We start from the raw sequence: 23,202 nt of genomic DNA, 5'->3' as shown, positions 1-23,202 counted from the left end.
AACCCTCCTGTGGCTTCCTGTTTCACTGGCATCCGAAAAAATTGGAAAAGGATTTTAGCTTCTCCGTGACAGGAGACAGAGTACCTGCCTTTGCTCTCTGATCGCCCCGATGTTAGGGCCTTTATTCTTTGCTCTGCCTGGAACGCACTTGCTGAGATTCTAAAGGCCTCTTCTCTCCCTTTCTTCCCATCTTTACTCAGTCACCTCCTACCTTCCCCAGGCACCTAGGTTTAACTTTTTAAGTCTCCACAACAGATTCTCCAACACAAATTTCCAGGGTACCACCAATCCCTGCTTTATTTTTTTTTTTCCTTCGGGGAACTTACCTTCTATGACGTATTTATTGTACTTGTCTTGTTTCAACCATTATACACAACATAAGACTCAGGAGTAAGTCAGTAATCTGCTTGTGGTTCACTTTCTTCCACCAGTATATCATTGTCTTGGTAGAGTATGAGCATTCACTATGTACGTGCTGAATGACTAACTTAAGGGATGTTTTGTTCTGAAACAATGTAGAGAGGCTAGGAGTCTAGAAACAAAGATGATCTGCCACCCACCAGAAGCAGTGATTTACAGTGCACAAAGCCGGTGAAATGGGAAGTACTCACTGGCAGTGGTGACACGGAGTGAACATGGTTTGTCTTCCCCTAGAAGCTGTCTGTCTGGAGGTAAAATAGTATTTCCTATTTTACATGCTCATACACACAAGTGCTGTTTTCTGCACACTGCCTGAGCTCCGTCTCCATCACCAGCCTGCTCACCCGCTGTCCACACTTCCACCCCACGGCCCCTGCTCACCCGCTGTCCACACTTCCACCCCACGGCCCCTGCTCACCCGCTGTCCACACTTCCACCCCACGGCCCCTGCTCACCCGCTCTCTTCCAACCTAGTGATTTGTTCATAGGATACTACAGTACTACACACATGTACACATAGTACAAACATAGCATTTGGGAGGCAGAGGCAGGAGGACCACTCTCAATTCAAGGCCAGCTAGCAAGTGCCAGGCCAGCGAAGGCCACATAGTTGAGACCCTGTCTCAAAAAGCAAAAGCAAAAAAATTAAAAATAAATAAATAAAAATAAAAACCCTTATAAGGCAATAAGTTTACTGTCTCATTTACAGAATAAAGAAAAATGAAAAGAAATAAAATCCTGGACAATATCATTAAGCTGTGAGAGGAGTACTATGTTCTCTCAGGAGTCAACAGTAGTGATAAATTAAGAACACACTAAGAATTTCACATTTGTCTGAAGTCTTGCACAGTAGTCTCCATTAACTAAGCAGTAGTGAAACAAGAAAGAATTAATTTCAGAGCAATACAGGACAAGAAACCCAAACAAAGCAAGGAAAGATTAACACGACAGCCAGTGAGTGCTGTTTGGGAAGACTGACGAGGACCGAGGGTAGAATCCAGAGACAAACTGGAAAGTTACTTCAATATTAAGAGAAAGTTCCCAAAGGAATATGCAACGGCCCTGAGGAAGAGGAGTCAGCAAGACTGACACTGTATTTCATAGAGGGACACTTACTCTGTCACCTGTGACACTCACAGGCACACACACATACAGTATCCAGCACCAGAGTTTAAAGGGAACTCACGGAAAACAGAAGGAAGAGGACGCTCCAGTTTCTTATCAGATGACTGAAAATGGGCTGCCCTTCAACCAAGAGGGCAGAGAAGGTGGCAAGAACGTCAAGTCTCTTGACATTTAAAACTATTTCAATAGTTTGGTATCATACCTGTAACACATAAAGAAAGCAGGACTATACAGCCACAAATTCTCAGGACTTACGCTTGTGAATTGATCATATGGAGAAATAGACAGGTAAAATATCAGTACAAGGTAAAGAATGATCATTAGTTAGCATTACAAAACGTGCACATCCATCTTAGAGTATTTTGGACTTCACTTAAGGGAGAAAAAAATGAAATTCCTTGTAGAAAAAAAGTTCTGAAATTATACACTAAAGTTTTGTAATGTATTCATCCTCTAAACCCTCACATGAAATAAAATGTAATTTAGCATTTATAACCTTTAAATATTTCTTGTACAAGAATAATGTCATTCATTCTGAAGTTCATTACTGTAACTGTTGAGCTTGCCATTTTTTATTTTAAATGTTTAATTTATTTTTAAAAAGTTCTATTTTTGCTAGGCAAAAATAGCTATTTCAAAGTTTTCCCTCTTTTGCTTTTGTTTTCTGTAGGACTGGGAATTGAAGTGATGGCTTCCCAGGTGCTGATAAAGTGGTGTGCCAGTGAGCTAAATACCCAACCCTGCTCAGAACTGTGCCTAATGTGTAGTTTAAGCCGTTCCAACTTAAAGCATTAACATGAAGTCATCCCAGAGCAAAACTCATCTAGAATACCTGGGAACTGAGCTAATCTGACATGAAATAACTTCCACACACAACTACATTCTTGAGGTAGAGTCAAATATACTGATAGACTAAGAAGGTTAGCAGACAGAAAGAACTAGAATGTGTGCTAGCTATACATGAAGAGGTCAGGGTGTATGGTCATTTCACATCCAATAAAGATAAACGTTTTATGTTGGAGAAGACACAAAGTACAGTGAACAGGATATATTAACTCCATTTTTATCACTCTCCTGGCCCCAACATGCCAATGCTTATTCTGGCACTTTAACAAACTCCAGTGTGCCAAGTAAATACAGTGCCTTCTGTAATTACTTCGGAACAGGATACCAAAGAAAATCTCAACTTGAGCCAAAGCATCAGCAGAGAGCCTCTATCTGTTGTACTGCACGGCCTGATACCAAAACCTTGGCTCAGAAAACAAACATATTTACCCATTCTGTGCTAGCCCAAAGAAAAGCACATTCTACAGTGTTTCAAATGCGGTTATCTTGATGTTACTAAACACAAACAAGACTTTCAAAAAGAAGGAGCAGTCTGCACAATTCTTCCCTTATGAAGAAAGCTCATCTATTTGCTGACTTATTGGATGGCGGGCAGAGTGGGACACACTGGCTACCAACTCCCTGAGCTTACCATTCCACAGACTCAGTGTTCTCTACCCACTGGTTAGGGATCCAGCCTACACTATCCCCTGCTTTTCAACATGGACAGTGCAAACGATAAATGACGCCTGTCCGACCTGGGTTAACAGGCAGTCTATTCACAACCACTAAGCAGTTTGGGAACTCAGCTAAGAAAAACAGTCTTCTGGTACCCACCTGGATAGCATATTGTGGCTCACCAGTTTGATCAAAGCACTTCAGCCGGGTAGAGCTAGTCAAACTCTGCTGATAGGCACATTAAGCTTAACTAAGCACTGCCTTACAAACCATTTATGCACTTCTGATAGAAAAGCCAATCACTGTGGCTGGAGAGATAGCTCAGGTGGCTTCCCACTCTTCAAAGGGACAAGAGTTTGTTCCCAGCACCTACATGGGGCCACAACACCCTATAACTCAGCCCCAGGGAATCCAATGCCCTCTTCTGGCCTCCGCAACATTGAGGATGAGGATGAGGATGATAAATATTTTTAAATTGTTTAAAATACTAAACGTTTTTTTAAAGACTATCAAACTGAGATAACACTTGTATATTAAACACGTACACACTCAACATCAAATCTCTACCAGTGAAAGTAGCTGTACACAAGCTAGACACTGGAGGGGGTGGGCCACAACACAAGATGACAAAAGAAACATTCTTTATATAACCATGATGATTATAAATATCTACAGACACTATGCAAATAAGCTGTTACTAAAACATTTGAACAGCATTTTAAATCATAAATGTTATGTGAATAAGAGTATAAGAGCCAATTGACAAAAAGAGAGAGAGAGAGAGAGAGAGAGAGAGAGAGAAGGAATTTTAAGGAAAGTGAGTAGGGGTGTATGGGAGGGTTTGAAGGGAGGAAAGAGAAGGAAGAAATGCTGTGATTAAATCCAATCTCAAACATAAAAGAGTTCGCTACACTTACTCTTTCTAGACAGTTAAATTCATTTATATATACATTTATTTGAATATGTAACCAACCTCTTTCTCAAAATTCCAGTTCCACGTATTTATCCCCTTCTTTAAACTGTCTATTCAACTACTTTCAAAGGTTACCCAACATGTTCAAGGCACTGAGATCCGTCTCCAGCACAGAAAAAAAGGAAGAAGATGGGTTAGGATTCTGAGAGGCACACACTAAGTATATCTGCTAGACTGACACAATATTAAAACTCCTAAAAACTCACTGCTATAACCGCAGATCAGTGCACTGCTCATTCTCATCAGAGAAGCTCCTTCTTGAAGTGGATGGCAATTAGCAGAGACCCACAACAGGTCAACATGCAGAGTGAGTGACTGCAGAGCGCTCAGGCCTAAATGGGAGGTCTGTTACATCTCAAGGCTATGGGTCACTGTGGGAGAGGGGAGGAAGACTGTAAGAGCCACAGTGGTGGGTGACTGAGGAGACACTGTTCTCCAGACACAACAGGGCAGTATGAACTCACAGCAGTTGTGACAGCACGAACAAGACTGCCCAAGCTCAAGGCAGACAAAGTTACAGTATGGAGAGGAAAGTCAAGCGAGAGGTGCCACCGGCACCTGAGGAGCTCTGACCATTTGCTAGCTGCTGGGAGAGGCAGTCAATAACTGTGTGAGCCCCGGTGGGCTGACCATCCTCCCAGGCAGGCACGACACCCAAGAGTAGTTAAACAACATCAATTGGACTTAAGGGGGGGGGGGGAGTAACAATGAATGGGAAAGTTTCTAGACAATTAGAAGTTTCCATCAAATGTTCCAACATAAAACAGTAATATTATCACTGACACTGTTTATCTGTGTGAGCACAGGCTACAGAAACACTTAAATTTTCAGACAGGACTAGAGTACAGATGGGAGGTACAATCTTTACCTATCATGCATATGCTGGATTTGATTCCCAGCACCTCTAAAATACAATAAAATTTAAAAATTGGAATTTTGGGCAGAACCATGTGTCACAGAGAATATTCTCTGTCTTCAAAGCACTGAGTACTCACGCGTAAATTCTCACTCAGCTTAGAGACACGGGTATTTATGATGTGTGGCTGGTTTACAAAAGATGTTTTACCTAAAAGACCGTGTTTTAATCACAAACACTCCTGAATAATGATTATGGTGAAATTTTGTGAAGATCTCTGAGTAAGAGAATTCACTGTTACTAAAACATATGAAGTGGCAGGCTGAGACTACCTGCTAACAGTCACCCCTCGGAAGGAACATGGTCAGTTTTTCTAAAAGCAGATTATTTCCAAGATAAAACAATTTATTTTATGCTATAGAAAGCAATCAAGAGCAGGACAATGGTAATGCACGCCTTTAATCCCAGCACTCGGGAGGTAGAGGTAGGCAGATCTCTGAGTTTGAAGCCATCCTGATCTACAGAGCAAGTTCCAGGACAGGCAGGGCTACAGAGAAACCCTGTCTTGAAAAACCAAAAAGAAAAAAAGAAAGCAATCAAGAAAGGAAATAAAGCAAGTCATTTTCAGCAGTGGTGAAATTTTCTATGGTTAACAATATTTATAAAATTATTCCATTAACCTTCGAGGTGGCACATGTTCTTAATGCCATCACTCAGAGAGGAGGAGATCTAGGAATTTGAGGCCAGCATGGTCTACATGGCAAGTTCCAGACCGGTTGGGATTACTAGTGAGACTTTATCTCAAAAAGAAAAAGAAAGAAAGGAAAAGTTTCCTTAGGAGTTGGCTAAGAGTTCACATCCTAACTTGTCGTTCTCTGCTTTTCTCCATCTCTCCTCTAGGGAGAGGCCCCATGCAGCCTAGCCTGGCTTTACACTTCTGTGTAGCTGCAGCTGGCCCTGCACTCCTGTTCCTCCTACTTCACCCAACAAGCCTGGCATCACAGAGTTTCACCACAGCAACAACCATCCACTTTCATGCTGACTGAATTCCAGGAAAATACATTAACTTTGCCTTCTTAACTCTTTTGTACTCTTTCAGATGTATAAGAAGAGTTTTTTTCATATATACAAAAAACTGTGTGATATAAACAACAGTACCATGGCATAACTGTTGTGTTTTAGCACAAGTGAAGTAAGTCCATCACAGACAAATACAATACGATTTCAATTATACAGACCTCATATCATAGTCAAGTTCAGAGACAAAAAGAATAGTGGCCAGAGTCTGGGTTAGGGAGGACAGAAAGGCAACATTTGACAAATAAATAAATAAATATAAAAATTTTAAAGGTTATTCCCATAACATAAAAATTACTTAGTGGGCCATCTCCTTTGACCTTAGAGAGTCCACGGCAATGAAGCTGAGAGACTGAAATTCAGGTCACATTTCTAGTAGACACCTATTTTCTTTTGTTTCCTTCCACCTAATTGTTAACTTTCATATTGTGTGACTTAAATATGCTTTTCTCTACCAACATGACTCACCTTTATTCAGGAAAACTAGTCCACTAAAAACATCCAGACAAAACATTCCTAGATAGGAACTGTCATTTTATCTTGGATTCTTAGGCCTTAATGTAAAACTGTAAGACTGTATAACCAATCAGGGGGAAATTATCATTTCTCAAAATCAGCATAATCAACATGATTTTTTGCACTGATGACAAGTTAATTCATTTATAATATAAGCGTATGTGACTAAGCTTATGGAGTTGCAGGACCTAACTAAGAAAATATCACTGAATGACTTTAAAATGGAGAGGTGCAAGCTGGGCACTGTGGCTCACACTGTAATCTCAGCACACTGGGAATGCCCGAAGAAAAGGGTTATGAGTTCAAGAGCAGCCTACGCTACTTGCTGAGTTCCAGGGCAGCCTGAGCTAAAGTGTAAGACCCTGACACTACCACACACACACACACATTTGAGGGAGGGAGCCAAGGGAAAAGATTGCTCCTGGAAAGGTATAATCAATATCGTCAATATGACAATTCCCTTATTTATACAGTCTTCATGTAATGCCAACCAAACTTACAACATTGAAGAAATATCTAGAATCCTTGATAAACCTAAAATCTTCCCCTAAATATAGAATAAATCCTCTTGAGATTTAAGAACTAGATAAAGTTGAAGAGTGTTGGAGCTGCTGAGAATTGCTGGGTATAATTATTACACCTTTGATCCCAGCAATCAGGAGGCAGAGGCAGGTGGATCTCTGAGTTCCAGGTCAACCTGGTCTACACAGTGAGTTCTAAGTAAGCCAGGGTTACACAATGAGACCCTGTCTCCTAATGATTCATGTCAAGGCCATTAACAAAGCGGATCCTTACAATGACGTACCGTGGGGAGGCAGGGGTCGTGCTCATGGACTTACAGGAGAATGTGGCCTGGGACACCAGAGGCACTGACGTAACCTCAGCACTTGCTAGGAATGCAGAACCTCAGGCCCCACTCAGGAGCTGCGGCTTAACAAAGCCCAGGCTGTTTGCACGGTCCTGAGTTTGAGAAGCACTTCGCCCAAGGCTGGCAGGAGCCACGCTACAGTTTTTAAAACATAATACAGCCAAAACAGCCAGCTACTCAAAGGATAGGGCCCTCCTCACAACTCCCACTCACAAGCTTGAATTCCCAGATACAACTTCCTCTACATTTATCTGCGTTTTCTTTCCTATAGTTGAATAGTCATTTTTAGAATTAATGACTGAGTTGGTCACCTTTCCATTACTGTAACAAAATACCTACAGGAATTAACTAAAGGAAAGATGGTTTCTTTGGTCCTATGCCTGTTTGAGAACAAAACAGTCTTCTCATAAAATCATGGATAGTTTATTCTTTACTTCCCTGGCAAAACATGACAATTCATTTTTTGTTTTGTTTTGTTTCGTTTTGTTTTTTGTTTTTTTTTTCGAAACAGGTTTCTCTGTATAGCTTTGGAACCTGCCCTGGGACTTGCTCTGTAGACCAGGCTGGCCTCAGACTCACAGAGATCCACCTGCCTCTGCCTCCCAAGTGCTGGGATTAAAGGCATGCGCCACCACCACCCGGCCACAATTCATTTCTTAAAGACCAGTTGCAATGTGGCATCTGAAACCGTATCATGGATACTGTTTTTGTACTGTTACATTTAATCTCCATGTGTTCAGACTAGAGAGCTGACCCTCCCCCTTACGAGCTGCAGGGGTAAAGCGGGCCCTGCTCCTTGCCTGAGCAGCACAGTAGAGTTCACCTGTTGGCAGAGGCACGGGTGAGCTAGCCCTCAGGTTGTGAGAGTGGGATAACTGGCCACATCCCCTCTTGTCAGCCATGTAGTGGTGTGGGCTAGGGAAAGATGCCCTCGCCCCCCTTTGCCCCTACCCCTACCTCCATTGCCCCTACCACCTGTGCTGAGTGAGGGAGCCGTCTCTGCCCCTCACCAGTGGGCCCTGCACTCTGCCTGAGCGGCACAGTAGAGCTGACACTTCTGATGGGGTGTGGATGAAACGGCTGAGAACATGAGCTTGGGAGATCTGGCCCTGCCCCTCATCTGCTAGATGGTGTTGGTGGGGGAGAGATGCCCCCCACCGCTCCTTGCACCTGTGACAGGTAGGAGAGCTGACCCTGAGGTCATAAGAGTGAGAGAGCTGCCCGTGCCCCTCAACAGCTGCAGCACTCAGGAGAGTGGCCCCTGCACCTTACCGGGGAAACACAGCAGAGCTGCCCTGATTCAGGTGCAGGTGTGGGAGAGCTGACCCTGAGGGCCTGAGAGCAGGAGAACTGGCCCCGCCCCTTGCTCATTGCTGCAAGGGGTGAGCTAGCCAGGGCAATGCTGGGAGCTCACTCTGGCGGTGAGGACAAGGGAGAGCTGATGGGCTGACCAACCCTGCAACTACCCAGGCCCAGAACCTGGGTTATGAATTGGCCCACCCCAACATCCACCCATCAGACCCAAAGCTGCAGGATCTCTACGACACAGGGTAACAACAGGATACCTAAGAGGAATCCCAGTGAGGGCCCAGCATCCATAGTGTAACAGAAACCAGAGGCCTCCAACCAGACCAATGACTCTGCAGTGAACATTTTCAAGTAAAGATATATGCATAAAAGTGTCAAATCCGTGTGTTATTTGTGTGCTTTATAAATACTGTACTGGAAAATACCTTCTCAGTTACACAGCTATTCTGTTAAATGATTTTTTAAATTGCATTTGTTAATATCACCTGTCTCCTCAGCCATTAAAAGTAATGAGGCTATCAACCTTACAATGGCAGATACATGTTTTCCAAAATTATACTTGTGTTTTGGAAGTTCAAATTTCAACATTAGTAACACCCATCAGCTGTTTTCCCAAAATGACACTCGCCCCAGCACTTGAGAAAACTGGTTGCCAGAAACCCAAACATAAATGAATAATTAGTTTGTCAGCCATTCCTTCAAATAAAAAGGGGACTCCATAAGGCAGGATTCCAAGTGCTTTTTCTTAATTACCCACTATCTATCCTTACACAGCAAAAGCATTTATATGCATTTCTCATGTCTTCTCATCACACGAAAACACCTAAGTAGCCAGTAAGGTGATGAAATGAAGCTGAAACTCACGAACGGTCGGGAAAATGAACATGAAAACCACGAGACATCATTAGGATATGCTGACAGAAAGAAAGCACACAGCACACAGCTGAGTAGTGGGGAGACAGGGAGCTGAAACGCTGGAATCCCTGTGTACTGCTGGGACTGTAAAACGGTGCAAACACTATGAAAAACAGAATGGCAGTGCCTCCAAAGACAGGCACAGAACTCTCCCATCATCTAGCAATGTAACAAAAAACAGTGAGAGCAGGGATTCAAACACATATTTATACACCCAGCAATGGCAGCCGAGACGGGGAAACAACCAAATGTCCATGAACAGGTGAAGACACACCCAAATGAGGTAAAAGTGCACAACGGAGCAGCACCTTCAAAGGACAGTGGTGAGCAGTTCTGAGGGCACATGCCAGTGATCCTAGCACTTGGGAGGCATAGGCAAGATGGTCTTGATTTTCAGCAAGCCTGGGCTAACTGGCGAAACATCCCCTACCTTTTAAAAAGTAAAAAGAAAAGAATGAAATCCTGATGCAAACTGTAACTGGGACTAGTCTGCAGACATCACGGTAAGAAAGGCAGGCACAAAGGACAACTACTGTCTGCTTCCACTTCTGGGAAGTGCCCAGGCTAATCCAATTCCTAGAAACAGACGAGTGGTTATCAGAGGCTGAAGGGAGGAACCGGAGTTTCCATTTAAGGTGAACCCTGCTCATGCCTTCGGAGTCTCCCTTTCCTTCCCAGCCCTAGCAGTCACGCTAGGTACTGCTTTACTAGAGTCGGTTGATGAAGCCGGTGCAGTTTTACACTACTTACTCCGTAAGGAAATATATCACTTCGTTTCGGACAGAACCTCTCTAGTCTGAGACAACAGATTAATTCAAAGGAAGCTGGGGGTGGTGGTTTGAAAGAGAAATGCTCTCTAGAGGCTGATGTATTGGAACCCTTGGTCCCTAGCTGGTGGTGCTCTTTGAAAAGGCTGTGGAATGTCTAGGTCATGTAGAGCCACACCCGACTTTCTGTGTGTGTGTGTGTGTGTGTGTGTGTGTGTGTGTGTGTGTTCATGCACTGGCTCTTTCTCCCTCTCCCCTCTCCAGCTTGTTTCATAAGACAGCTGAGATGAGATCTCTCAGCTTCCGGATCCAGCTGCTATACCTTCCCTGTCATTGTGGACCTCTAGCCCACTGGAACTGCAAGTCAAAATATCGTGGTACTTTATCAGAGCGACAGAAAAGCAACTGGTACGCAGGGACTTTAAACTTTTCAAATTAATCATCATCTTATCTCAAAAGTGTACATCTGATTTGATGATCTTCAAGAAGAATAAACAAGTTTTGATTTTGAAACTCAGAACAAAAGTGTTTAAGAGCATCTCACCCCATACTCCTCAGGCATTAATACTCTAGCTACAAGGTCCTCTAGTCCCCTGACATCAGCTTGCAGGTCCTTATCTTCATCAGAAGTCCTGTGTATGCACAGAGCCTATGAGATGCACACACATTAGAGGAGGCGTTAGGCTAGGCTGTGAGACCTAAGGTCTACCGTCTAACCAACACCAGCAGTACGACTCTGCGCTCCATCATTTAACTTCACTTCCTATAGTTTGATGAGGGAATTAAAATTAAATAATCAGTTCAATTACGAAAACTCTGATGGAGCAATAGCATTTTTTAAAGACTGTTAGTCTGACAATACTGATTCCATTCAATACACTATTTAGAACATTTTCAAAAGGTGGCTGATATGTTCTCGTTCATTCGGGGTTTTATACACCAGTCACGAACCCTATCTCTAGTTCTCCAAAAGGTGAAAATCAATAGAGCTGACCCTCACCCTAGTGGCTTTTACAGTCTGGACATGAACCACAGCCACCTGCGTAAGTTTGGCTCAGTCCCAGCTGTCAGCAGAACTTAGAGAGCGGAGGAAGCTTGAGGGGCCGGGAGGGTAGGCCACTGGAGGTGTGCTTCTGAAGCTTATCCCTGGTCTGTATCCCCTTCTCTCTCTGGCTGCTATCCACCATGAGCTGAGCTACTCTGCAGCAGCACAGGCTGTTCTGTCCCCCTGCGGTCCCAGAAGCAATGGTGTCGGGGAAAGGGACTGAAACCTCTGAAGCCATGGGCCGAAACAAGTCCCTGCCCCCCGAAGTTGTCCTCCTGGGCCTCTCAGAGCAATAGTAACTTGCTGAGATGCCTGTAGAATTTACTAAGAAAACGGCAGTGCTACGATGAAAAAACAAACTCGAACTGTTAATGTGCAAACGAACGTTTCTTGTTCTAGAAATTCATGCAAGATTAGTAAAAATCCAATTTTGAACAACTAAAAATTCATAAGCGTTATGCCTATGTTTTCTTTGGATAAAATTATCACGAACACAGATTAAAAGAAATAAAATCCAAACTTGTGAGGGGAGGATTTTTCTATTCGATTTTTTTTTAAGACAGGCTTCTCACAATCAAATTCAGAGCAATCCTCCTGCCTCAGCCTCTTGAGTACAGGCTCCCATAAGCCACCATGTCTGGGTACTTGTATGGACTCTGAAATCATCATTTAAATAAAATGAAAAGTACTCTAGTATGAATAGGAAATACTTAAAAAAAAAAAAAAAACAACTCATGTGCTGCAGGTTTGGCCCAGCTGGAGGGACTGAATCATGGGCTCCTACACATGGGTTAATCCACTGAATTGTAGTCACATGACTCAGTTTGGGGAGATGATTAACTAGGAGTTGGGCCTGCCTAGCAGAAGGAAGTGAGCGCTGGGGTTGTGCGATGGAGGCTGTATCTCATCCCACATCCTTCTGTGTCTTGTCTCTGAGATAAGCCTGCCCCACCAGGCCCAGAAACCAAGTCAGCTGGCCACAGGCTGATAGAACCACGAGCCCACATGGACCTTCTTACTTTACATTCTTTCCCATGAAGAGGCAGCACAAAAATAAAACTATAGCACTACTTTTGCTAGGCTAGAAACAAAAAATATTCATTTGGGTTGAGATTCTCAAGTTTCTCATTTGGAATATATAAACAGCATTTTGATAAAAGGTTAAAATGCCAATATTTAGCAACTGTCTGACTATTTGTGAAGCTCTGAACTGGGTTGGTTGGATGAATTAACCATTAACATTGTACTAATAAGATTAAGACTTATTCTGATCCTAATTTTGGCCCATCATATATATGCCTCACAAAAACTGATATCCACATTACTGCAATTAAATATCTTATAAATTTCCACTAGTAATCACGGAAGACAACAGCAAAAGCCTATGTACAGCTGAACACATATGTTTACCCTTATTCTGAAAAAAATTTAAGTACATACCCTATTGGTCATGAATCAGTACCATCACTTTCCCTACACAAAGGATAGGACATTAACATTCAGTAGCAGAGCCTCTGATGCAGGCCACAGAATGAAAAAGTGGGTCACTGCCTGTGATGCACTATCACTTCCTGGAAAAATAGTTGACAGGATTCAGTAAGTGAAATCTTTCACTATTTTGTTTAATGATTTTAGCATGAATATCTTAATGATTCCAGGGTAAACAGTAAAATCTAGACTACTGACAATCTCATTCACAAGAAAACAGTTTAGTAAAGTCCAAGCCAGTCCTAACCAAGAAGGCCTATAGCATTTAGGCAAGAAAGGGGTGTGTCGGAACTCTTAGGAACAAAGTACAGAAGAATGTCAAGATGGTGATGATGTGCTGTGAACAAAAATGGTTTAAACACAGTTTGCTACCCTCTGACCTTGTGCTATGATCACAAATGTCCTAATGTAAGAACAAAATCAAGATCTACATAGAGTAATTCCACTACAGCCTACTCCAGTTAGAAGAGTCCCAAAGCTACAGGACAGCCTTAACAGGGACGTTTTCCTTCTTGCAAATCTCTCACCCTTTTAGGCACCCATCCTGTCTTGATACTACCCACCACTCATGAGACGGCCAATCTCCAAGGGACTTCTCCTTTAAAAGAGTTATACACCACCCAGTGAGAACCACAGTAATGACTCTCTTTAGTGGAGTGATATCAGTCAAGGGAACTCAAGCAAGAACATTTGAAAGTCACACCTAATAAAATCCCAGAAAAGAAAATTTAACTATACGTGTAAACAGAAAAAAGCCCCAAAATTCAAAATCCAATCTCATAATGTGCTTTTGTCCATTTAGATGATACCATACTTACACTATTATCGAATACTTTATTTCAGTTCCTTCTTTTTTTAGTTTCTACCAAGGGACATAAAAACAGTGCTGGGGGTTGGGGCTTGGTGGCAGTGCTAACCCTGGGTGAAGGAGGGGAGAGGGGCAGGGGAACAGACACCAGCTGCAACATAGCAGAGAGACTGACAATTCAAACATGACTGTATCTGTTCACAGTAACTTTAGGAGGCCTTCTGGTCACTTTGTAAGTCAACTACTCAACCTTTTAAAAATACACTGAATGTCTACGGTGAGTACAACAGTGTGAGAGATGAAAGATGATTCCAAGTCCAATCTTAAACAGGATAAATTTTAACATAAAGAAAAACTTTCAGTGGAACAAACAAAGCTGGGTTAAGTGCTAGCCATGTAAGCAACAGCTCCACACGTATGGTGTCAAAGGCTGCAGACATGCTTCAGGAGCAAACAAAAGATTTGAAAAAAGTAACTGTATTTTAAATGCCTCCTACAATACCCAATTTCAACAAGGGGGCAGGGGGCACAATGATAGGTATCTGCATTCTAGGCAAATGTAACAATGTAAGACAAAAAATAAAACAGAGCCGGGCGGTGGTGGCGTAGGCCTTTAATCCCAGCACTCAGGAGACAGAGCCAGGTGGATCTCTGTGAGTTCGAGGCCAGCCTGGTCTACAAAGCAAGATCCAGGACAGGCACCAAAACTACACAGAGAAACACTGTCTCAAAAAACAAAAAACAAAAAAAACAAAAAAAAAAAAAAACAGAAATGCTTTTGTCTTGCCAATTCTATCAAAATATCTCAAATTGGGTGATGTACCCAGCAGGGGTTCTTAAACTTTATCCACTTGTATGCTCCTCCTGCCTAAGAGACTGTCACAACCTCAGGTACATGGTACACAAAACAGATACTCAAATCAAACTTCACTGACAACAAGGTATACAGAATGTAAAGGAATCTTCGGTATGCAGCTTCTGATTCATTAAAATAAAGCAAATGTATATAATAATGAGATGGGTGTCCTCATTTGTTTTTACATCAGGAATTAGATCCTGCCTAAATATTTAATACCGCAGGACACAGAGTATGTTCAATGTTTTTCAGCTGACTGATATTTTTACTTCATAATTGTTAATGCTGAGAATACTGCCTCATATAAACACTCAGGACAAAATGGCAAATCTGAGTCTAGAACCATTTCAGAATTTGTCAGGCGAAGTCTGCTCCAGACCCAAGTCAAAATTCATTAAATAACTCTTTTATAAAACTCGAAACAATTCAAATAACAATTTTTTTTCAGAGCTGCCTAGCAAGCGCTCTATCACTGAGCTAAATCCCCAACCCCTCAAATAACAATCTTTAAACATTCTAATCTAATCTAACACAATCCAAACATAAACTAATTTGATATGACCCACGACAACAGGAAAACAATAAATCTTTGTTTTTCTGTAACTAAAGTATTGTGTTTCTAGAAAAGCAGAAAACTGTGTGCAATAAAAGCCTGCACTTCATAATGTCAAGTTTCAGATCTAGCCGAGACGTTTCAGGCAGTGTCCGTTGGTGTTGCATGGTAAAACAGCATGCACCTTGCAAAGTGCATGTTCCAGGCTCAGAACCACGAATACAGTGGAGTCAGTCACCCAGTGCACTGAGACAAACTGTCAGATCACCTCAGGTTCATGACACATTTTATTTTGAATTTATTTTTGGTCTTCGGTCATTCAGAAACCTTTTACTGTTGCCAAAATTTTTCACACACCCCCACACTGTTATATAACCCATGGGGTGATGACCCACAGTTTAAGAAGCTGTAGTATAAACAAAAAATTCATTTCTCACAGTTCTAGAGACTAAGTGGCCTAGGATAAAGATGCTGGTAGACTCAATGTGGTAACCGACACAGGGTAAGTATGGGACCTGTTCTGAAAGGAAGTTATCACAATTGCAGAATCAGCTTTCACTAAAAGCTTAAAACTAGACATGAATCTGAGCTCTACCCACACTTACTGACCTCTAGCATGCAATGCATTGTTGGATGCTATCACAAATTTCCTTCTTCAATCTTCCTCATACATTAAATCCATGTTTCGGGAGAGGAAACAATGTTTCCTAAGAGTTTAACTCAACACACACAAAAAAAAAGTTACTGGATATGCACTAGAGGAGAGGAGCCAAGGATACAGGGTGCTACAGATTTATCCTTCTACTGTTCTCAAAGGCATGCTGTAAGGCTCTCACAGTGTACAGAATGTACCTCCTCTGTGCTTTCCATTTCTATGCTTTTCTTTTTTAAAACCACCTCTGCAGAATAAAGAAAAATATGTCAACAGAGTAAGGTGACTATAAGGGGACCCCTTGGCTATTCTTTAAAGAGGTTAAGTGAAATGACACTTTGAATTAACTTGCTTTCACAGAAGTAGAAAATTCAGGGTCCCTTGGCCCAAGTAAAAGACTTTGATGGTCCAATAAAGAACCCTTCACTGGTACTTTTCAACTTGCAAATTAGGTCTTTAAATCTATTAAAACCATGTGGTTTAAAAACAGAAACCAGGGCTCTCTGAGATCCCTCAGTGGGTAAAAGCACTTGCCCTGAAGACCTGAGTTCAATTCCTGGATCCCATGGAAGAAAGAGAAAAGTGATTCCCAAAAGCTGTCCCTCTGACCTCTACACAGGTGCTGTGGCACGCACCAGCACTCTCAAGTCTACAATAATAACAAATAAAATAAAATACGTTTCTTTTCAAAAATCATCACAGCTGAATGACCATGGAAGAACAACTTGGAAATATAGAGCAATTAAGAGAGTCTTTCTAGTCCCCCAAAGCTTACTATCTCCTCCGGGAGGTAAGAGATCAACAATAATTAACTACCTTAGTGTTTCTAAGTGCTAACATAATTACATCTCAAAACAAAACATTGAGTGCCATACAAGACAAAAAGCAACGGCCACAAGTGTCCACGGGAAGGAGGAAGCTCTTAGTTAGGGAGCAGGGAACGCAGAGGAGAGTGAGCGACAGACAAACACAAGAGTGAGTCATGGAGTAACAGGAAGTAGAGCACACTGAGGCTGGAGCAGAGTCCAGGGGTAAAACTGTAAAGGTGGGTCAGGAGCATCAACAGCTGTGAAGGGCAGGCCAAGAAATGGATCACGCAAGCACAACTCCCCATTCCCAGTCTTGAAGCAGCCCAGGTTTCCCGGCATCAAATCCACACCTGTCTCTGCCTGTTCTAAATCCATGGCTCTCATGTGTCGTTCCAGAGGCTGCAGATGGTATCAGGGCCTTGGCCAGACAAACTCTGAGAAGCAGCCTCAAATTCTGCACTTTATCAAGTTCTCCAAATAATTCTGATAAGTTGAAATGTTTTAAGATCAGGGGCTGGCAAGATGGCTCAGCAGGTAACAGTGCTTATCACAAGCTGATGACCTGAGTTCCATCCAGGAGCCAAAATGGTAGAAGGAGAGAACCGAGTTCTACAGGTTGTCCTCTGACCTCCACATGTGTACTGTGGCATGTGCACAGACATCCCTGTGCACAGACATCCCTGTGCACAGACATCCCTATACACAGACATCCCTATGCACAGACATCATTGCCCAGCTTCAGACCACATACCCGAGTTTCACTAGGCATGTCCTCTTAGATACCTCAACCTGACAATTCTGGAACTGCTCAGGAGCCTCTCAATACCTTGCCCAAATCTGTCCTGCGCTTAATTTGGCAAATGCTAACTCCATCCGAGAGATGCCTAATGTTGACTCTTCCTTCACACCTTCTGCACAACCCTCCAAGCCCCTACATTTGAACAATGTAACATTTTATCTCCATTCTCACTGTCAATTTTAATCATCTTAATTTATTCTGTCTAACAATCTATATGATCCTAAGAAAATCAGAGCGCATGAGTGTGTAAATTGCTCAATATCTTCATATTACCTTACAGACAAACCCAAACTCAGCCCGCCATGCACAGCCCAGTACCCTAGTCCCCTCATTGATACCACCTTGGAGCCCTCTTCAACATGATCCATCATCCTGGCCCACATGACCCTCTTCAACTGCCCCATCACTGTGGTCCACTGTTCTCCTGAAAGTCTTCTTCACACAGGGACTGCTCCCTCCTGGCCTGCTCTGAAGCGTCCCTCCTTCAATCTAACCATTCCAAAGTGTTGAAAGGCTCTTCTCAACTCCCTAGTCCAAACTCAGTTATTCTAAGACCATAAGCTTTCTCTTCGTTTTTAACCACATTAACCAAGTGGTTTTCGCTTGTCTAACTTGTGTCTTCTACACTGCAAGTTCTACTGGGCTACATGAACAGCACGTAACACAAAGATGTGAAACAGCAACAACCGCTGGTGTTTCTGTGAAATTCTCCCTCCGTCCTTCCTGTCCTCTCTAGGGAACATTAACTTAAGTCACTGGGTAGCCATAGATGATTTCTGCAAGGAGGATACTTTAAGTCATCATTTCCCTACTGACTTGACTGCAAAATTAAATGTACATGTGTTACTACTTTCCTATAAAATTAACAATGAGGAGCAGTTAATACTCAGCCTATATTCACTCACTCTAGTTAATGCTGAGAAAACTAAGTTACATTTACAGCATTCTAAGCTCCTGTCTCCAATTACTGACAGAGGCAGGACCGCATAACCGTATCAGTAAGTCTTACCCTCTCTCAGCACACTCTCAGTGCCATTCCTATCCAGCCCAGGTAACCTTGAGATGACCTCAGCACATCACCAGTGTTCTACTCTTTAAGGCCCTTCTGTACACTAAATACGGAGGTGGAGAAAAACAACCATCACGGAGAACCAACTTCTTGAGTACAGTGTGTGGCACATGTCTGCAATCCCAGCAATCTGGGAGGTGTGGGCAAGAGTTCAAAATGAACCTCAGAGATACAGCAAGATTTGAGGTCAGCCAGGCCTACATGAGACCCTGTTCCAAAGACACAAAACTGAACAAACAAGCATTCTTCCTGCTTTCCAATTCCCTACACTAGCATTAAAACCCTTCTACCCTTCTTTTGGAAGTACAGATGAACAACAAACCAGTCTACCTTTTTTTTTTTTTTTTTTTTTTTTTCCCTGAGACAGGGTTTCTCTGTGTAGCTTTGCACCTTTCCTGGAACTCACTCTGTAGACCAGGCTGGCCTCAAACTCACAGAGATCCACCTGGCTCTGCCTCCCGAGTGCTGGGCTTAAAGGCGCGCGCCGCCACTGCCCAGCTCAGTCCTACCTTTTAATAAAAGCTTAAAGATTACACTGAATGATTTGTGTTTGACAAGTGGACGCTGTTCCAAACTAGCATTGCCATATGACTCCGCCTCATCTTAAAGCCCAAACTCGGGATTAGTTCAACTCCTGAAACTGAATCATTTTTGAGAAAACACATGAAAATGCCTCACTATGGTATCAGCCCTCTAAACTCTGAAAAGAAATTGAAAAGGGGGAAAGCTGCAAGCACTTTCAGGCATATTTGTGCTTTTAACTAAAAAAAGACAATAATACAAACTGTTTCACAGAGGAAACTACGCCAACAGTTCAATACATACAAAAGCATACCCCTGAAAATGCTTCCATTGTAACTATAGTATACAAAGCCATGCACATGTATGTATGACAACAGCTGACCGTCATCTATATCTGTCACTTTGTCTACTTGCTAAAATGTACTTTAATCCTTCAGTCACTACTCATGGCACTTTGAAGGTCATTTACAAGGGTGAAAAACTGAATCCCTTGACTTGCATGCCCTTATTTTGACCCTTACACTGTAAGTGTTCTTCCCATGTGAGTGTAGTGTCATCTTTTCTGTTTGCTTTTTAATAGGTGATTTCTGTGTTTAAAATGGCTCCTGGGCACAGTGAGGTCTAGAGTTCACAAGTTCAAGGAAGGCCATGATTTCCTTACAAAGAAATCGTGCGTTAGATAATCTTTATGCTGGCCTGAGTTAAGAGATAATGACACGCTAATGAATCACTAACATACATTAAATAAGGTGTCTTTAAACACAGATACACACAGGACAAGGCACATATATAAATCAGCCAACAAAAATGCTGCGAACCAAGGCTTAAGTGCTATGTAACCTGTCATTTCCCCTGGGAGCAAAGATTCACTATTGCTAAGCCCATATTCATTGACTTTTGCTACACAATTAATTACAGAGAGAAAGACAGAAACTGGTTTATTGAAAACACAAGGGGTCACTCTAAATGGAACGCCTCTTCACACACACTTCAAATGACAGGCAAATCTGTCAATTATTGATTAATCATACTGAAATGTGAACCACCTTGTGCTTAAACATCTTGCCTAACTTGCAGAATCACTAAGAGTAAAATAATATTATTTCAATTGTGTATTCTAGAAAGGGAAGACCTGTACATGGGAAGGAAGCCTAGCTGGGCTCTGACTTCTCGAGACTTAAACCTGGTCCCAGGAACCATGTGTAAAGACAGGAAATTCCACCTTTCACGAGTTTCTTCAACTTTGTTTCCACCTACCACTCCATCACCCATTAAAACTAAATAAGTAGGTACTTTGAGGTTTTTGTGTTCTTTGTTTTGGGGACAGGGTCTCTCTCTGTAGCCCTGCTGTCTTGGAACTTGTTATAAAGACCCACAGAGATCCATGGGCCTGGGATTAAAAGAGACCCCCAGCACACCCTAAATTAATGAAATAAATTTAATGAGGCAGAAATCAAAAAGGTAAAGTGCTTGCCAAACCGTCATCGGGGCCTAGGTTCAGATCCCCGGCTCCCATGTAAAAGCTGAGCCCTGGGGCCTTCTTCTGTAACCCTGATGCTAGCAGGAGAGGGCAGCAGGTGGATCCCTGGAGCTCTCTGGCTAGCCAGTCTAGCCAAACCTATGGGTCCAATATCTCAAAAATTAAAGTAGAAAACAATTGAGACACTTGACATTGCTCCGCACACAACTGTACACAGGCATACACACGCATGCACCCACGGACACTCAAACATGCACACACGAAGAACAAACGTAAACACTTAAGGCCAAAGTTAGTAGAAGATGTGCTTGTTGATAACAACCTGCGTGGAATCCAAGCACGGGGAGGCTGAGGCAAGAGGATGGAAAACTCAAGCCTTGCCTAGTAACTTAGCAGGACTGCGTCCCAAAATTTTAAAACGGTAAGACGTCTGGCAACATGGCCCCGCCTTCAATCTCTACTATCCACACACACCACACACACACACACACACACACACACACACACACACACACACCACACACCAACAAACACTTTAACAGCGATACGGTGCTTTCTTACTGAGTGTGAGGAAAGATAGGGCTAAGTTAAAATTTACAGTCTATTGGTAAAATGTTAGTACTGTCTTAACACTAAATAAAAGACTTAACCTGGCCGGGCGGTGGTGGTGGTGGTGGTGGTGGCGGCGGCGGCGGCGGCGGCGGCGGCGGCGGCGGCGGCGGCGGCGGCGGCGGCGCACGCCTCAGGAGGCAGAGGCAGGCAAATCTCTGTGAGTTCAAGGCCCACCTGGGCTACAGGGTGAGTTCCAGGAAAGGCGCAAAGCTACACAGAGAAACCCTGTCTCAAAAAAAAAAGACTTAACCTGGAATTCAGTAAGGAGGGATAACACTAGTCAAGTCACACTTCAGTCACCTACTAAACAACTGAAAGTACAGTGTTGTGCATCAATAGCCACCAATGGGAAACACCTACACCCCAACTTAACCAACACCTGAAATTCACGTGGAATCAAGAGCTAGCAAAGTTTGCAACGTAGCACATCGACCAAAACTACTCCCAGACACGCTCTGGAAATCTGGCAATCCCTTCCCTCCACTTCACCAAGGTTCAGACAGGGCGGTTGTTCTGAGCAAGGGCAACACCAGGACACACACCCTGACAATGGAAGTTTGCCATTCCTTTATTTTATACTTGACCCTCAGCCTTTTCTCCCACTGATTTCCTATTGTTCACGGGATTTCAACAACACAAGTGGAGTCTGTCTTGTTTCCAAACCGTGTCGACATCTAACTAGCAAATCAGAACATCAGGACTTCTCCCTACAGTCTTTTTCTTAGCTTTATTTTTTTTAATCATTTACTTATCAGCAAGAAATATGTCTCATGGATTTTTCAACGTAGTTCTTAATACCCTGCACTCAAAACTTCAAAGTCGATACACGCAATAAGAAATCAGAAAGTATTTTCTACAAGCCATTCACACCAGAAATACAAAACTAAAGTCTAGCTTTTTTTTTTTTTTAACATGGAGTAAACTTTTTGTGTGACTAGACTTTTACCTGCTGTCATAGACAATGAAAGAGCCACCGAAAACCTGACAAGGGAAAGCTGAACTGTATGTACCACTTCGCCTTTTAAACTACTAACAAAATGACACACTGGGCGGACAAAAACAGGACCTGGTCCCAGGGAGAAGGTTCTAAACAACACAGATAAACGCACTTCAAGTTTACTCCCCCCACCTCCGCCCCAAGCAACCACTTAACTGCATTCGGAGACGATGCCAACACACACACATACAGGTTATCTGCATGCACACAGTCACATACACAGGGGTTTGGGACGCCTGTTTTGTTGGGGGTTTTGGTTTTTTTTTTTCACCAGAAACAAACCCCAGCCCGAGCGCAGCGCCCGCGGGCGGGATCCACTGCCCTGCGTGTCGGCGAGGCTCGGACCCCCAGAGCGACGCAGGACAGCGGCCAGAGCCACAGCTGGCCCAGCAGGGTCCGACACTGCTCCGGCTGACCCTCCAGTGAGTCATGGGTCCACTCATGACACCACATCACTTACTGGGACGTCCTCTCTATGTCTCTCCTCGCGCCAGCCAGAACAGAGAAAACGATCTCAAACTCCTGAGCGGACAACCGTGCCCGCACCGGGGCCGCCAGCGGCTTCGAGCCCGAGCCGCTCTCCACCCGCCCGGGCTCGGCCCCCCTCAGTCACCGCCACACCCCGGCCTCCCTCACCTGCCTCCCGCCGCGCCCGTCGCCCGTACCTTCGGCCAGCGACTCCTCCAGGGTGACCTGGTAGCGGCCGACGGCGAACACCCGGACCCCCACGGACGAGCCTGCAAAGCCGCCGCCGCCGCCGCCGAGCCCGGCGCCCGCGGCCCCGCCAGCCGCCGCCCCGCCGCCGCCGCCGCCGCCGCCGCCGCTGCCCTCCGACTTGGGCATCCGAGAGAACTTCTTCATGGTCCCGCCGGCCGCGCGCTGGAGGGCACCGGGAGGGCACAAGGGCGCGCGCGAGGGCGAAGAGCCCCCCGGACCCGCGCGACACGGAGCGCGGGGCGCGGCCGACCGTCCGCCAAGGGTTCGCCGCCCTTCGCGCGCGCGAGCCAGAGGCGAGCAAGCCAGAGGCGAGCGAGGGAGCGAGGGAGCGAGGGAGCGAGCGAGCGAGCGTCGGTGCGCAGCGGCTCGCCGCGCCTCACATTCCGCGCGTCCCGAGCGCGCAGCCCCGGCCGCCCGCTGCAGCTGCCCGGCGCCCGCAGAGCGCGGCGGGGAGGGCGGGGCCGGGG

The 23,202-nt window shown here is 44.0% G+C and overlaps 1 protein-coding gene across 2 annotated transcripts in view; it reads right to left on the bottom strand.

The window, feature by feature from the left end:
- Bmp2k (BMP2 inducible kinase) overlaps positions 1-22,879 on the bottom strand; it is a 106,143-nt gene extending 83,264 nt beyond the window's left edge. For both annotated transcript variants that reach the window (XM_059274702.1, XM_059274703.1), the window contains exon 1: positions 22,684-22,879. In XM_059274702.1, the coding sequence (XP_059130685.1) occupies positions 22,684-22,879 (196 nt within the window). The remainder of the gene's footprint in view (positions 1-22,683) is intronic.
- Positions 22,880-23,202: the final 323 nt, after the last annotated feature.

Source organism: Peromyscus eremicus, chromosome 10, assembly GCF_949786415.1.
Source record: "Peromyscus eremicus chromosome 10, PerEre_H2_v1, whole genome shotgun sequence".
Classification (NCBI taxonomy): domain Eukaryota; kingdom Metazoa; phylum Chordata; class Mammalia; order Rodentia; family Cricetidae; genus Peromyscus; species Peromyscus eremicus.
Note: the sequence above shows the minus strand (reverse complement) of the source record. Positions and strands in the feature narration are given on the sequence as shown.